This window comes from Heloderma suspectum, chromosome 2 (assembly GCF_057233095.1).
Source record: "Heloderma suspectum isolate Gila_16-S chromosome 2, 16-S_ref, whole genome shotgun sequence".
Lineage (NCBI taxonomy): Eukaryota > Metazoa > Chordata > Lepidosauria > Squamata > Helodermatidae > Heloderma > Heloderma suspectum.
Window position 1 is genome coordinate 205,281,152 of NC_139459.1, and position 16,459 is coordinate 205,297,610.

Here is a 16,459-nt window from a genome sequence, read left to right on the forward strand (position 1 = left end):
ATGAGTATTCTTAAAACATACTTAGTAGGAACATCTATTCCTCACTTACAGGTGTTCGGTGCACTAGCCAGTAGGCTTTCTCCTGACAGTCCAGAGCATACCGGTCTTCCTTCTTCCGTTCTTTTCCTGTCCTGCGAAGCCAGGAAGATTATTACACTTTTAACAAATCAAAGTATGGGACTACTTGCCTTTCTTGGGATTACTTGCACACCTCTGGCAGCAATTCCTGCCCAGTTGCATAATATTGGCTAAGAATGACCAGTGCTGAACTGATTGATAATGCTCATGATGAAGAATGATCTGCTACTTCAGATTTTACTGAGATTATTCTCCTCTTAGATTAAGGCCTCACTCATCCACCTTTCCTCTCCTAGATGTGTGACTACTGTAATCTTTAGTTACTGAACCAAAAGGAAGAGCATACGTTTTCTAAAACAAATAAATAGTATAACCACTGGTACAATTAGAAGGGACCAGAAAGGTCTCTAGCCCTTTCCCCTGCTGAAAGGGGGCTTCACATACCTCCAGTCCCCTCAAAACACAATTAGCATTTCCATGTGCTGCAAGCAGACAATCCTTGAATGACAGTGAAGCGAATCTAAGAAGAGCCCTGCTGGTTCAGATCAGAGGCCTGTCTAGTCCAACATCCTGTTTGCCACAGCTGCCAACCACATGCTGTAAAGGGAAGACCACAAGCAGGCCTTGAGGGCAATAGCATGCTCCCACTCATGTTCTCAGCAACTGACATTCAGAGACACATTGCCTCTGATACAGGAGGCAGCATATAGCCATTATGACTAGTAGCCAAGTACCTGCAGACCCTGTTAGGAAAGGCAAAGCAAAAACTATGATGGCCATCACTACCCAATGTGATCTACAGATGGAACTTTTTCTCAGTTTTATATGGCGTGGTAGCCAGTTAGCCCTAAGAGTAAGTACAACCCATCCTCTGAATTGTCCCATGGGAAAGGCTCACAGAACCCTAGCTGTCATTTACCACACAGATTACGGCACAGTCTTTGTAGCAATTGTGACTCTGCCTTAGCACTTCCTGGCTCACCCTCTTTGCCACTATGCTACATCAGCTCAGAAAACAGCTACTGAGAATCACTGAAAGAGTTCCCTGAATATAGACTTCAAATATATTCAAATACTGAATATAGCCACCCTCATCATCAGAGAAAAAGGAAACAACATTGACTGAAAACAGTCTTTACACCTTTCAGGCAGACCATGCAAACCGTTGCCCATGTGGTTATCTGTATGTAGAACTGCAAGCCAATTTAGTTATGCTTAGCTGCAAGAGCAAAGGCAAGAGATTTACGTACATAACAGACATCCATATTAACCTTGAAGGGTTTTTTTTAAAGGGTGTCTTAAAAAAAAGAAGTTCCATTAGTGAGAACTTGACAGTTACTTATGGCTCAAGCCATCTCTCAAATAAAGGAGAAAATTGAAACTAAAACATTGTTAAGAAATTCCTTACCTGTTCTGCTCCTTGGCCTGCATAATAATAAAGTCCCATTTGTGGTTGATTTTTTGGTTCAGCATGTTATAGTGTTCCTGGAAAAACAACAGTAATAGCGAGATAGCAATGAAGGCAGCATGTTTCCGTTTCGCTCTCAAAGCAAAGAATGTAGTGAAGTTCCACAGCACGCAACTGTGTCTACTAAGCATAGAATGAAGTAGATCAATATGATTTTTCAAGATAACTTCTGAAAATAAGCCACTAGATTCGTCGCGATGCGGTGTATATTTAAGTTGACGCATCTGTTTCAGGAGATGTAATTTAACATATGATTTTAAAAAATAATAAGTTACAGCGAAATAATAATTGAAAAAACAGTACAGTGGTGACTCTGAGCATCTATACACCAGCCTAAAATCCCGCATTTAAAACAGGGCTATCTGCATGATCATTACATTTACAAGCGCTTACTTCCCCCTTCTTCCCCACCCCCGTTAGCTGAGTCTTCAATATGTTTCATTACACAGCTGCTAGATGGTACTGTAGCTCCTCTTATTGCGAGTTTTCCTCTTTTCACAAGGGAACTCAAGCGGGACTCAAGCGCTGTAATTTGATCGCTCATTATCTCTGATCTTTTAAAAAATGGAATAAAGGTCATTTAGTGAGGGAGACACCCTGGAGGTTGACGAAGTCATCTAAAGGACCTGCAAATGTCTGTGAGCAACCAATCTCAACAGCAGGATAAAAGCTCCGTGTGAAGAAACCCTTAATGTGGGTGGAATGATATGTTATCAGAAACACAGGTCTGCTGCTAATCTTAGTAGCCTTTTGTCGAGTTACAGGAACATAGGAAGCTGCCTTATACCAAGTCAGACCATTGGCCCATCTATGTCAGCATTGTGTACACTAACTGGCAGCAGCTCTCCACGGTTTCAGGCAGGAGCCTTTCCCAGCCATGCCCAGAGAAGTCAGGGATTGAACCCAGGACCTTTTGCATGCAAAGCAGGTGCTCTACCATGAAGCTATAATGACCCTTCCCCAAAGTGTGACTCCTTCTTTTCTCCTGTGCATGGGCTTTACTGAGTTCCCCTTCCCGCTCTCTAATATCATTCATTTCATTTCTATACCATCCAGTAGCCAAAGATCTCCAGGCGCTTCACAAAAATTACAACCACAAAGTACAACATAATACAGACATAATTTCTTTATGGGAGAGAGGCCATAGTTCAGTGGTAGAGCACGTGCTTTGCATGCAGAAGGTCCCAGGCTCAATCCCCTGCATCTAGGGCTAGGAAAGGATACTTCCTGAAACCCTGGAAAGCCTCTGCCAGTCAGTGTTGACAATACAGGGCTAGATGGACCAAGGGTCTGACTCTGTATAAGGCAGCTTTCTATAATATAACATCTTTAACATATACAATTCAGCTTACCTCAAGGCCTGACATCATTACACTGTGTTTTTCCCCGGTCTTGCTCCACATCATTGGCTGGCAAGGGTAGGGAAACACTTTGCCTAATGATGTCAGGAGGGCACAAGTGTCAGGGTTGGATTGGAGCCCACAGAGCCCCAAAGCAGTTCTGATTCTGAGGAAGAGATAGAAACCGTGGGAGAGGAACCCGCGCGCTGTTCAGAGGTGCCGCTGGAGGGACAGCCGCTCCATGCTCACATTCCTGAGAGTGGTAGCGACCCTGACGGGCAGGGGGAGGGACCACTGGAGCTTCGGGACGCTAGGAGAAGGGACAAACCGAAGATGGAGGGTGCCAAGCAGGCGTCAGCCCGCTTAGCGCGATGTCAACAGCTGCGCCCCGATGCCCCACGGGAAATGGGTGGACTTTCGCCTCCTAGCCCTTAAGTTCAGAGGCTTCCGGCCTTTTCCCTCCAAAATGGAGACCAACTGATTCCCTAAGGCTAGAAACCCCGGATAGGCAGCTCTCTTAAGTTTCCCTCATTAGGCTCAGGCAATTAGCATCTGTAAGTGTCATTAGGTTGAATGGAAATAAAGCCTTGGAAAAGAGCCCTATCGTCTGCGTGTTGATTCTGGCTACTTGAGGATTTCAGAAGGCAGCAAGGGTGCTATAATAGGAATTATAGGTTCCTATGCACATCATATTTAATCAAAATAATACAGCAAACTGATCTAGAGCAGAAACTGTAGTACTAGTCACATGGTAGTAGGCAAGATGCTTAGTCAAAAACTTGCATAAGAAAATACAATACCTTCTTACCTTTTCATATTCTTCTAGAATTCCTTTCCGCTTAATATTTTTCTTGACTAGGTAGATGGCTAGGAATGGGAAAAAAGAAGATACACTATTTGCACAACTTCAGAAACCAAACACATGTAATTAATGAGTTGGCCCTTACGGCAAAAGAGCAAAATTACCCAGAATGGCATCTTTTCCAAAGACAGACTCTGTCCTGGGTGCATCTGCATGGCTTTTCCAAGAGGACAGATGTGATTCCAGTGTATGCCCAACCCACATAGTCCACATGTGCCAGTATCTCCATCCTATGCTGGCCCATGGTACATTCCTGCCAGCTTGCACCATAGGTGTGGTGAAGGCAATACCAATCTGGATTATGATGACAACAGCGGTGCAGATGGAAGCTTAGGGCAAGGATGGGGAGAATTTTCCAAGTGTAGCAGCCAAATCTCTTGGACAAATTCTTCTACTCAAAAGTGAGCTTCACTGTAGTAGTAATACGTTTTTATATAGTGTAGGCTGTGTGCAGATCAAAATGGCTGCACTCTTTATGTCCCTGGTCTGCAACTAGTTTTACCAAAAGGTGATTTTGAAAAGGGAATGTATTTTAATACACTTGGAGAGTAATCCTATGTCCCCTAGTCTTCCTGAGACCCTCTGAACTGGCATTCAGGGACTGAACCTAGGACTTTCTCTGAGCAAATCAGGCACTACCACTGAGCTATGAGAATGACACAGCCGACCTGTTTGGGTGGGAATGAAGGACACAGTTCAGAAGCAGAAATGTTGCCAGCAAAATAAAAGGAGGACTGAATTTTGCAGTTAGCAACAAGAAGCAACGCTGGGATGGCTGCACGGTGTTGCTTATTGGAACTAACATGGATTTAAAGGCTAGCATGGTCTGTGTGGCTTTCTGTCTGCTTGCCCAGGCTCAAAAAGGAACACATTAAATACCTCTGACAGCCTGATCCACAAACGAATTACACCAAATAGGCAGTACACCCATGTATAGCCCAATCCTGGCATGTTTACTCAGAAGTAAGTCCCACTGTGTTCAGTAGACTTACTCCCAAGTGCACATAGGATTGTAGCCTTAGTCCCAGCGTGTTTCCTTAATAAAACATCTAACTACTTTTTACTTCAAGCTTAAGAGTGAGGAAAACCAAGGCTAAGTCATATTAGGCCCATCAGTGGCATGGTAGCAGGTTGAAAATGTAGCCACACAGAGGTTGCGCCATGTGGTAAGCTGACTGTGTGCCTTGGATATCCATGTGGATATCCACGCTCAGCGTGCCATCACAATCCTTCGTGGCAGTTTGCGATCACACAGTGAACATTGCTAGAGGTGTGTGGAGAGGGAGCTGCTTCAAAAGACCAACTTAGCCATCAGTTACAGATTTCATTGTGCCAAGCAGTATACAAATATTATAAATAAATAAAACTTCAGCTTGCCACATGAAGGCTGCTTCTGTCTAGTTTCAGCTTCAAAAAGTTACCATACCACTAACTGCATGTGTGAACTGGGACTTTAAATTTGTTCAGAATTATCAAGTGATACAGTTTCGATCTGGACTGTAGACTCCAGACTGCAGGTGAAGGCTGTATCTGCAAATGCTCAGCTAGGGTGGGGAAACTCCCCACCTGTGGAATGCTAGCATATCAGTTTCTAGCCTAGCCTTCTTTGCTTGTGGGTCAATTTTCAATGTGCAGGGATTCTTTTTATGGGAGGGAGCATTCTAACATGTGATCTTTCTACAGACACAGTGGTATAGTCCTAGGAGGGTTGCACTGCACAATTTATCTGAATGTGTTCTGAGCTACTATTTGAAAGAATAAAGTGAAGAGAGTATGGGGATGGACTCCTCTTTAAAGAGAGGTATATAACTCTTCTCCAGAAATTATTTCATGTGAACATTACTGGAGATGGCTCACTCTGACCCTACCAAGGGTAGGTCTGTCTTTTAGGTTTCATCAAGAATGCAGAGAGTGCCTCCCCACTGTTATAGCTTACCATAGTCTGTATCTTCTGCTGCCCACTGCTGGGTTGGCCAAAAGTAGGGTGTCTGTAGGAAGGAACAAAATAACTAAGATTCAGATTATCAATCCATACCGTAATTCTCTAAATTAGGAGAGGGGAACCTTTTTTCATCCCAAGGGCCAAATTGATTCTGGGCAAGCACTTCGGGGCCTGCATGGCAGCAGTGGAAAGGGCCATACCCCAAACTGGGTGGGGCTGCAACACCGCTAGCATGAGGCCCCCTGATCTGATTGCTCAGACCCCACTCACACACACACACACACACACACACACACACAAAACACACACACCCTCCTCTACTGGCACCAATGGAGGCTTTTTAAAAGCCTTATTGCAGTGGAGGAGGGGTGATTCTCTTTGTTTGTTTTTTGAGAAGTGGTCACAGTGTTAGAGAGCGGAGAGTTAGGGCTTCACCACAGCAGACTTTTTATCCCACAACTTACTGGGGCTTCTGCTTCCAGATTCTTTGCAGGATTTAAATTCGTTCTTTACGTAGCCGGTTTTTCTTTTACTGCAAAATGCTACCTGCCATTTACACTGGTAGGTGGAGCCTGGCAGGATGTTATCAGATGTCAGCAGCATTGTGCACCCACTGTCCTCCCCCTCTGGGGTAGCCCCTCCCCCCTCTCGGCATGAACTTTTTCCATTTCAACTTCCTTGCCGCCTTGCCTTGGAAGGGGTTTTCACTTCCACTGCCTCCGATCCATACCTTGGCAACTTCTATATACAATCCACAGTATATTTGTAACATCAGAAGTTTGCCCTCCCTCAATGTGTGAAAATCAGTCTCTGCCATGCTGTACTAGTGAAACACCGGTATGCTGCATTTCCGAAGTTCCCCCATCCCCACGTGCTAAAGTCAGTATTGTCCTTGTAAAAGCAAGCAGTAACACTTTTCTCATTTGAGTATACACTGGGAAAGGAGATTGAGTGGAAAAGGGTTGCAACATTGCAGGCATTTAGAGCAGGAGCCGTCTCCACCATGCTGTACTAGTGAAATGTCAGTATACTGTACTTCTAAAGTTCCCAGTGTTGTTCCCAGGAATGCAATGGTGAAGGGGCTGGAGGTCAAGGGAGGCACGGGAGGGTGACATTCTCACCTGACCATCGTCACTAGGTGACATCAACACCACACCGCTCAAGACCTGCCTACACGAAGAGTGTCATAGAGCGATGTCAGCAATACATGGGCGGGTGATGGTGGATCGCTTGCGCGGCTGCAAATAATACTGCATTTTCCACATACAGAAATATCGGGGCAAACATGGGGAAGGTGAGGGACAGCTGCTGCAGATAACGATGTCTTGTATTGCATGTGAAAAATACCTTGAATGATGAATGACAATTGCACCTAAACAAAAACCATGTGAAGGAACCCTCAGAGTCTAAATAATCATACCAACTGCTAGCCCTATATAGTTTTTAATATTTAACATGTTCTTTTGTTTATTTTGAAATCTATATTCCTACTTATTTTGTATCAACACTGGATCAGTCCCTGAAAATTTAAAACCCCCCAAAGGGGAGAGATAATCTTACAGACACATTCCTTCCACCCCAGTGTGAGAATTTCAAATGCCTGTTTGTAACTCTTTCTCACTTTTGTGTTGGAACAGCTAAGGCCCACCCAACTCATCAAACATTGGGCTGGGAAAGGGAGAATGCCTGTGTCGTCATACTGGCATTGCTTTCCCTCTACTTGGATTGGTGCCAGTTTTCCAATCTGTTGCACCCAACCATCTAGCCACGTTTGTAGCCACCCCACCTGTGTCTGAGATTCCCTCAGTATGTGAATGGCTGCCCAGCTGAAAGCTTTGTGTGCTGTTGCTGCCAAGCTCAATAGGGAGGAATACAGGGGGTGGGGGTGAGAGAAGCAAAGCAGAAAAAGGAAACCGAAGGGAGAAAAGGGGGCAACTGAGAGATGGGGGACCGGTAGGTAGGGTGTGATGTGGGGAGAGAAAGAGGAAGTGACAGAGATAGAGGTGCAAGAGAAAGGAGAGTGAGCACTGGTGTGAAGAGAGAGAAAAGGTGGGTACGTGATGTGCAAATAGTTCTGTGCAGTGGGGAAACTGAGGGAAAGGGGAGTAAGAGAGATGGGATACAAAGGCAAGCATGTGGTATGGCAAAGAGAGAATAGAAAGTACTATGGGATACAGAAATTAATGCTTTCCTATGGTTAATGTCCCCTTCATGGATCACTGCCTTGTTGTGGCGAAGGGGCTTGCGTAACTCAGTGAAGCCATAAGCTATGCCGTGCAGGGCCACCCAAGACGGACAGGTCATGGCAGAGAGTTCTGACAAAATGTGGTCCACTGGAGAAGGAAATGGCAACCCACTCCAGTATTCTTGCCAAGAAAACCCCATGGAACGTATCACAAGGCTAAAAGAGATGACGCCGGAAGATGAGCCCCTCAGGTCGGAAGGTGTCCAATATGCTACTGGGGAAGAGCAGAGGGTATTTCCAAGTAGCGCCAGAAAGAGTGAAGCGGCTGGGCCAAACCCAAAAAGACACTCAGCTGTGGATGTGTCTGGTGGTGAAAAGAAAATCCGATGCTGTAAAGAACAATATTGTTTAGGAACCTGGAATGTCAGATCAATGAATCAAGGTAAGCTGGAGGTGGTCAAACATGAGATGGCAAGATTGAACATCGACATCTTGGGAATCAGCAAACTAAAATGGACAGGCATGGGCGAATTTAATTCAGGTGACCATCATATCTACTATTGTGGGCAAGAATCCCTTAGAAGAAATGGAGTAGCACTCATAGTCAACAAAAGGGTGGGAAAAGCAGTACTGGGGTACAATCTTAAAAATGATAGAATGATCTCAGTACGAATCCAAGGCAAACCATTCAACATCACAGTAATTCAAGTCTATGCCCCAACCACTGAGGCCGAAGAAGCTGAGGTTGATCGGTTCTATGAAGACCTACAACACCTTCTAGAACTAACACCAAAAAAAGATGTCCTCTTCATCATAGGGGATTGGAATGCAAAAGCAGGAAGTCAAGAAATCACAGGCAGGCATGGCCTAGGTGTACAAAATGAAGCAGGACAAAAGCTAATAGAGTTTTGCCAAGAGAACACTCTGATCATAGCAAACACTCTTTTCCAACAGCACAAGAGGCGACTCTACACATGGACGTCACCAGATGGTCAATATTGAAATCAGATTGATTATGTCCTTTGCAGCCAAAGATGGAGAAGCTCCATACAGTCAGTAAAAACAAGACCTGGAGCTGACTGTGGCTCAGATCATGAGCTGCTTCTTGCAAAATTTCGGCTTAAATTGAAGAACATAGGGAAAACCACTAAACCGTTCAGGTATGACCTAAATCATATCCCTGATGAATATACAGTGGAGGTGAGGAATAGATTTTAGGGATTAGACCTGATAGACAGAGTGCCTGAGGAACTATGGACGGAGGTCCGTAACATTGTTCAGGAGGCAGCAAGGAAATCCATCCCAAAGAAAAAGAAGTGCAAGAAAGCAAAGTGGCTGTCCGATGAGGCTTTACAAGTAGCTCACGAAAGAAGGGAAGCGAAAAGCAAGGGAGAAAGGGGAAGATATATCCAACTGAATGCAGAGTTCCAGAGAATAGCAAGGAGAGACAAGAAGGCCTTCTTAAATGAACAATGCAAAGAAATCGAGGAAAACAACAGAATGGGAAAGACTAGAGATCTCTTCAAGAAAATTGGAGATCTCAAGGGAACGTTTTGTGCAAAGACGGGCATGATAAAGGACAAAGAAGGCAGGGACCTAACAGAAGCAGATGAGATTAAGAAGAGGTGGCAAGAATACACAGAAGAACTATACAGGAAAGATCTGAATGTCCCTGATAGCCATGATAGTGCGGTCACTGAACTTGAGCAGGACATCCTCGAGAGTGAAGTCAAGTGGGCCTTAGGAAGCATTAGTAACAACAAAGCTAGCGGAGATGACAGTATTCCAGCCGAGCTATTTAAAATCCTAAAAGATGATGCTGTTAAAGTGCTGCATTCAATATGCCAACAAATTTGGAACACTCAACAGTGGCCACAAGACTGGAAAAGGTCAGTTTATATTCCAATTCCAAAGAAGGGCAACGCCAAAGAGTGTTCAAACTACCGCACCATTGCGCTCATTTCACATGCCAGCAAGGTGATGCTCAAAATCCTACAAGATAGGCTTCAGCAGTATGCGAACCGAGAACTACCGGAAGTACAAGCTGGGTTTAGAAGAGGCAGAGGAACTACAGATCAAATCGCCAACATTCGCTGCATCATGGAGAAAGCAAGAGAATTCCAGAAAAACGTCTATTTCTGCTTCATTGACTACGCTAAAGCCTTTGATTGTGTGGATCACAACAAACTGTGGCAAATTCTGAAAGTGATGGGAGTACCAGACCACCTTACCTGTCTCCTGAGAAACCTGTACGAGGGTCAAGAAGCAACAGTAAGAACCAGACATGGAACAACCGATTGGTTCAAAATTGGGAAAGGAGTACGACAAGGCTGCATATTGTCACCCTGCTTATTTAACTTATATGCAGAGTACATCATGAGAAATGCCGGGTTGGATGAATCAGAGGTCGGAATTAAGATTGCTGGGAGAATTATCAACAACCTCCGATATGCAGACGATACCACCCTAATGGCAGAAAGCGAAGAGGATCTCAAGAGCCTCTTGTTGAGGGTGAAAGAGGAGAGTGCAAAAGCTGGTTTGAAACTCAACATGAAAAAAACGAAGATCATGGCATCTGGCCCCATCACTTCCTGGCATATAGAAGGGGAAGAAATGGAAGCAGTGACAGATTTTACTTTCTTGGGCTCCAAGATCACCGCAGACGGTGACTGTAGCCATGAAATTAAAAGACGCTTGCTCCTGGGGAGGAAAGCTATGGCCAACCTAGACAGCATAGTAAGAAGCAGAGACATCACCTTGCCGACAAAGGTCCGTCTAATCAAAGCTATGGTTTTCCCAGTAGTAATGTATGGCTGTGAGAGCTGGACTATAAGGAAGGCTGAGCGCCGAAGAATTGATGCTTTTGAACTGTGGTGCTGGAGAAGACTCTTACGAGTCCCCTGGACTGCAAGGAGGTCAAATCAGTCCATCCTAAAGGAAATCAACCCTGACTGCTCATTGGAAGGACAGATAATGAAGCTGAAGCTCCAATATTTTGGCCACCTAATGCGAAGAGAAAACTCCCTGGAAAAGACCCTGATGCTGGGAAAGACTGAAGGCAAAAGGAGAAGGGGTCGGCAGAGGATGAGATGGCTAGATAGCATCACGGATGCAATGAATATGAACTTGAGCACGCTCCGGGAGAGAGCGCAGGACAGGAAGGCCTGGCGTGCTATGGTCCATGGGGTCACGAAGAGTCGGACACGACTGAACAACAACAACAACAACAACATGGTTAATGTAGTGGGTTCAGCCTTCTTGAGTGAATAAACATGGATTTCAGAGATATTTCAGTTGCAAACCTGCTTACAATAAAATTATCCAGTTAATCAAACATTAAAAATAAACTAAAAATAATATACCCCTTCATGGATCACTGCCTTGTTGTGGCGAAGGGGCTTGCGTAACTCAGTGAAGCCATAAGCTATGCCGTGCAGGGCCCCTCAAGATGGACAGGTCATTGCAGAGAGTTCTGACAAAATGTGGTCCACTGGAGAAGGAAATGGCAACCCACTCCAGTATTCTTGCCAAGAAAACCCCATGGAACGTATCACAAGGCTAAAAGAGATGACGCCGGAAGATGAGCCCCTCAGGTCGGAAGGTGTCCAATATGCTACTGGGGAAGAGCAGAGGGTATTTCCAAGAAGCTCCAGAAAGAGTGAAGCGGCTGGGCCAAAGCCGAAAGGACACTCAGCTGTGGATGTGTCTGGTGGTGAAAAGAAAGTCCGATGCTGTAAAGAACAATATTGTTTAGGAACCTGGAATGTAAGATCAGTGAATCAAGGTAAGCTGGAGGTGGTCAAACAATCCCTTAGAAGAAATGGAGTAGCACTCATAGTCAACAAAAGGGTGGGAAAAGCAGTACTGGGGTACAATCTTAAAAACGATAGAATGACCTCAGTACGAATCCAAGGCAAACCATTCAACATCACAATCATTCAAGTCTATTCCCCAACCACTGATGCCGAAGAAGCTGAGGTTGATCGGTTTTATGAAGACCTACAACACCTTCTAGAACTAACACCAAAAAAAGATGTCCTCTTCATCATAGGGGATTGGAATGCTAAAGTAGGAAGTCAAGAAATCACCGGGATAACAGGCAAGCATGGCCTTGGTGTACAAAATGAAGCAGGACAAAGGCTAAGAGAGTTTTGCCAAGGGAACACGCTGATCATAGCAAACACTCTTTTCCAACAGCACAAGAGACGACACTACACATGGACATCACCAGATGGTCAATATCGAAATCAGATTGATTATGTCCTTTGCAGCCAAAGATGGAGAAGCTCTATACAGTCAGTAAAAACAAGACCTGGAGCTGACTGTGGCTCAGATCATGAGCTGCTTCTTGCAAAATTTCGGCTTAAATTGAAGAACATAGGGAAAACCACTAAACCATTCAGGTATGACCTAAATCATATCCCTTATGAATATACAGTGGAGGTGAGGAAGAGATTTAAAGGATTAGACCTGATAGACAGAGTGCCTGAGGAACTATGGACGGAGGTCCGTAACATTGTTCAGGAGGCAGCAAGGAAATCCATCCCAAAGAAAAAGAAATGCAAGAAAGCAAAGTGGCTGTCTGATGAGGCTCTACAAGTAGCTGAGGAAAGAGGGGAAGTGAAAAGCAAGGGAGAAAGGGGAAGATATATCCAACTGAATGCAGAGTTCCAGAGAATAGCAAGGAGAGACAAGAAGGCCTTCTTAAATAAACAATGCAAAGAAATCGAGGAAAACAACAGAATGGGAAGACTAGAGATCTCTTCAAGAAAATCGGAGATCTCAAGGGAACATTTTGTGCAAAGACGGGCATGATAAAGGACCAAGAAGGCAGGGACCTAACAGAAGCAGATGAGATTAAGAAGAGGTGGAAAGAATACACAGAAGAACTATACAGGAAAGATCTGAATGTCCCTGATAGCCATGATAGTGCAGTGACTGAACTTGAGCCAGACATCCTAGAGAGTGAAGTCAAGTGGGCCTTAGGAAGCATTACTAACAACAAAGCTAGCGGTGATGACAGTATTCCAGCTGAGCTATTTAAGATCCTAAAAGATGATGCTGTTAAAGTGCTGCATTCAATATGCCAACAAATTTGGAACACTCAACAGTGGCCACAAGACTGGAAAAGGTCAGTTTACATTCTAATTCCAAAGAAGGGCAGCGCCAGAGAGTGTTCAAACTACCGTACAATTGCGCTCATTTCACATGCCAGCAAGGTGATGCTCAAAATCCTACAACCTAGGCTTCAGCAGTATGCGAACCAAGAACTACCGGAAGTACAAGCTGGGTTTTGAAGAGGCAGAGGAACTAGAGATCAAATCACCAACTTTTGTTGGATCATGGAGAAAGCAAGAGAATTCCAGAAAAAAGTCTATTTCTGCTTCATTGACTACGCTAAAGCCTTTGATTGTGTGGATCACAACAAACTGTGGCAAATTCTGAAAGAGATGGGAGTACCAGACCACCTTACTTGTCTCCTGAGAAACCTGTACGAGGGTCAAGAAGCAACAGTAAGAACCAGACATGGAACAACCGATTGGTTCAAAATTGGGAAAGAGTACGACAAGGCTGCATATTGTCGCCCTGCTTATTTAACTTATATGCAGAGTACATCATGAGAAACGCCGGGTTGGATGAATCACAGGTCGGAATTAAGATTGCCGGGAGAATTATCAACAACCTCAGATACGCGGACGATACCACTCTAATGGCAGAAAGCGAAGAGGATCTAAAGAGCCTCTTGTTGAGGGTGAAAGTGGAGAGTGCAAAAACTGGTTTGAAACTCAACATGAAAAAAACGAAGATCATGGCATCTGGCCCCATCACTTCCTGGCATATAGAAGGGGAAGAAATGGAAGCAGTGACAGATTTTACTTTCTTGGGCTCCAAGATCACCGCAGACGGTGGCTGTAGCCATGAAATTAAAAGACGCTTGCTCCTTGGGAGGAAAGCTATGGCAAACCTAGACAGCATAGTAAGAAGCAGAGACATCACCTTGCCGACAAAGGTCCGCATAATCAAAGCTATGGTTTTCCCAGTAGTAACGTATGGCTGTGAGAGCTGGACTATAAGGAAGGCTGAGCGCCGAAGAATGGATGCTTTGGAACTGTGGTGCTGGAGAAGACTCTTACGAGTCCCCTGGACTGCACAGATGTCCAATCAGTCAATCCTACAGGAAATCAACCCTGAGTGCTCATTGGAAGGACAGATACTGAAGCTGAAGCTCAAATATTCTGGCCAGCTAATGCGAAGAGAAAACTCTCTGGAAAAGACCCTGATGCTGGGGAAGATTGAAGGCAAAAGGAGAAGGGGACAGCAGAGGATGAGATGGCTAGATAGCATCACTGATGCAATGAATATGGACTTGAGCATGCTCCGGGAGAGAGCGGAGGACAGGAAGGCCTGGCTTGCTATGGTCCATGGGGTCACGAAGAGTCGGACACGACTGAACAGCAACAAAAATAATACAATAAAGCCACTAAAAAATCTTCCATCAATATGTCAAACACGTGCCTAAATAAAAATATTTTACAACACTTCTTAATGGTTAAGAACACAGGAACATAAGAACCTTGCTGGATCAAACAAAATGCTAGCACTAGACCCTTTCTAAGAGCCTTTGTGGAGGCTGAATAGTTTTTCTCCTGTCTGTGGCATATTTTTATTTATATCCCATCTTTTGTCCAAGATGGAATTCAAGGTGGTGTACATTGAATTCCCAGATGGTTCCCCATCTAGACACCAACCAGACTCAGACCACCTTAGTTTCAGCTGCAACATCTGGGGCTACATCCTGGGGTCATGTTTGTCTTTTAGTAATGCTTCCCATTAATCTTTCAAGCATTTTAATGGAACTAGTTTTGCAGTGCTGCTACTGTGACTCTGAGATGGCTTTATTAGGTTTTTGTCTTGTATTTTATGTAAGCTGCCTTACTGATCATGTTGATAGGACAGCAGCATATGCATGTTTTAAACAAATCAAGAAAAATGCACTGTTAGTCTAAACCACAATGCATAGCAGGCTACCTTTCCTATGCTTTGGCTATCGCTATACTTACCTGAAATCTGTAGAGACTGCTGTCTGGCCTGAGAGTGAGATTCTTTGGTTCCTGAAGAGGATAGGCATATCCATACTTGACAATCATATTTCCCAAGCTTAGTGCCTCTAAAAACAAACATGGTCAGCTGCTTTTATTGGTAGATACAAAGGAAAGCCAAACATTCAAAACCAACCCACTATTTAAAAGACAAGAATTCAGATACCATAAAAACAATAATGAATGTTAAAAGCCTGTCAAAGCACCAACTGATTTTATGCCTCTACCCACCTTCATTGGTGATCTGCAGGCGCTGCATAATCCACTGCAATATATCAGAACCTGCAAAGAAAAATCAATAGCAGACAACGTAAATTGTCAGATGCAGAATTCTTTACATTCTGACCTCAGTGACCTGCCAGCAGTAACTATGTCTAATACAGAGGCCTGAGAGAAAAACAGATCCAGACATGCAACTACCACCCTGATCCATGAGATACTAGTAAAACTGGAGACAGAACATCATTTTTTTCAGGGATTTGAAGATGGTTTGAAAAAAGTGATCACTGCCCTAGTGTGGATACTCATTTCACGTTCACTTCTGATAAAGAGTTTCCAGGTTTTTGCAGTATTCTAAAAACATGCAAAACCTGTTTGACCAGAACGAAGAATTGGACAACAGAAATACGTGCGTATATGCCATGGGATGCAAAACCCTTTTTCAAACTAGTTGAACGCTCTTAAAAACAACTGCCTGCTTTCAGCCTTAGAGTGGATGCTTTATTTTGCATCCTTATTCATAAGCCATGAATACCATGCAAGAGACCGAGCCAAGCCTTAGTTGTGCAACATTCCATATACTTATCTGAACTCTACTCTCAAAACATAATGCACAGTGTTTCTCCTAGTTTTCCATCTACCATAGGGGTAAGTGCCCCTGCTAACTCATCTCCCAACAATGACCTCTAGGTGCAGGAATCACAGCCATGAAGCCCAGGGATAAAGCTGCCTACCTGGCAACAAACTAGTTGCAGCATGAGAGTGAAACATGACCTAGCTAACTTGATTGGGGGGCCCAGAGTATATGTCTCAGCATCCTACCAATCAAGGTGAAAGAAATGGGGTGGAAGATGTCCTGCTCTTGTGAAGAAGCTGACCTTCCTGTGCAGCACCCAAAAGCCACCAGGCACCCTGGTAATACACCCACAGAAGAAAGGGACTGCCTTCTTATCCTCTCCCCACTCTCTTCAAAGCAGATGGTTTAACTTTTGATTTCAAAAACACTGGCTTCTGATGCAGGGTCAAAATGAAGTTATACACAATCTGCCTGATCATTAGTAGGGCCAAGTTAGAACCTGTTGGATTAGAAGCAGAATCAGCAGATCAGAAGTATGGTGAGAACCAGTGTGATGTAGAGGCTAGAATGTCAGACTAGGCCTGGGGAAACCCAGGTGGTTGTGGTTATTATTATAATATTTATTTATATCCCGCCTTTTCCCCAATACTGGGACTCAAGGCGGCTTTACAACATTAAAACAGGTTCA

General features: G+C 44.3%; 1 protein-coding gene across 1 annotated transcript in view; it reads right to left on the reverse strand.

Annotated features, from left to right (window-relative positions):
* The window catches only part of RGS9 (regulator of G protein signaling 9), a 97,846-nt gene that overhangs the window by 60,569 nt on the left and 20,818 nt on the right, over positions 1–16,459 (reverse strand). The window contains exons 5-10 of the mRNA XM_084837497.1: positions 15,207–15,257; positions 14,937–15,043; positions 5,685–5,736; positions 3,695–3,753; positions 1,487–1,563; positions 50–131 (exon numbers count right to left, since the gene is read on the reverse strand). Coding sequence (XP_084693623.1) covers positions 50–131; positions 1,487–1,563; positions 3,695–3,753; positions 5,685–5,736; positions 14,937–15,043; positions 15,207–15,257 — 428 coding nt within the window. The remainder of the gene's footprint in view (positions 1–49; positions 132–1,486; positions 1,564–3,694; positions 3,754–5,684; positions 5,737–14,936; positions 15,044–15,206; positions 15,258–16,459) is intronic.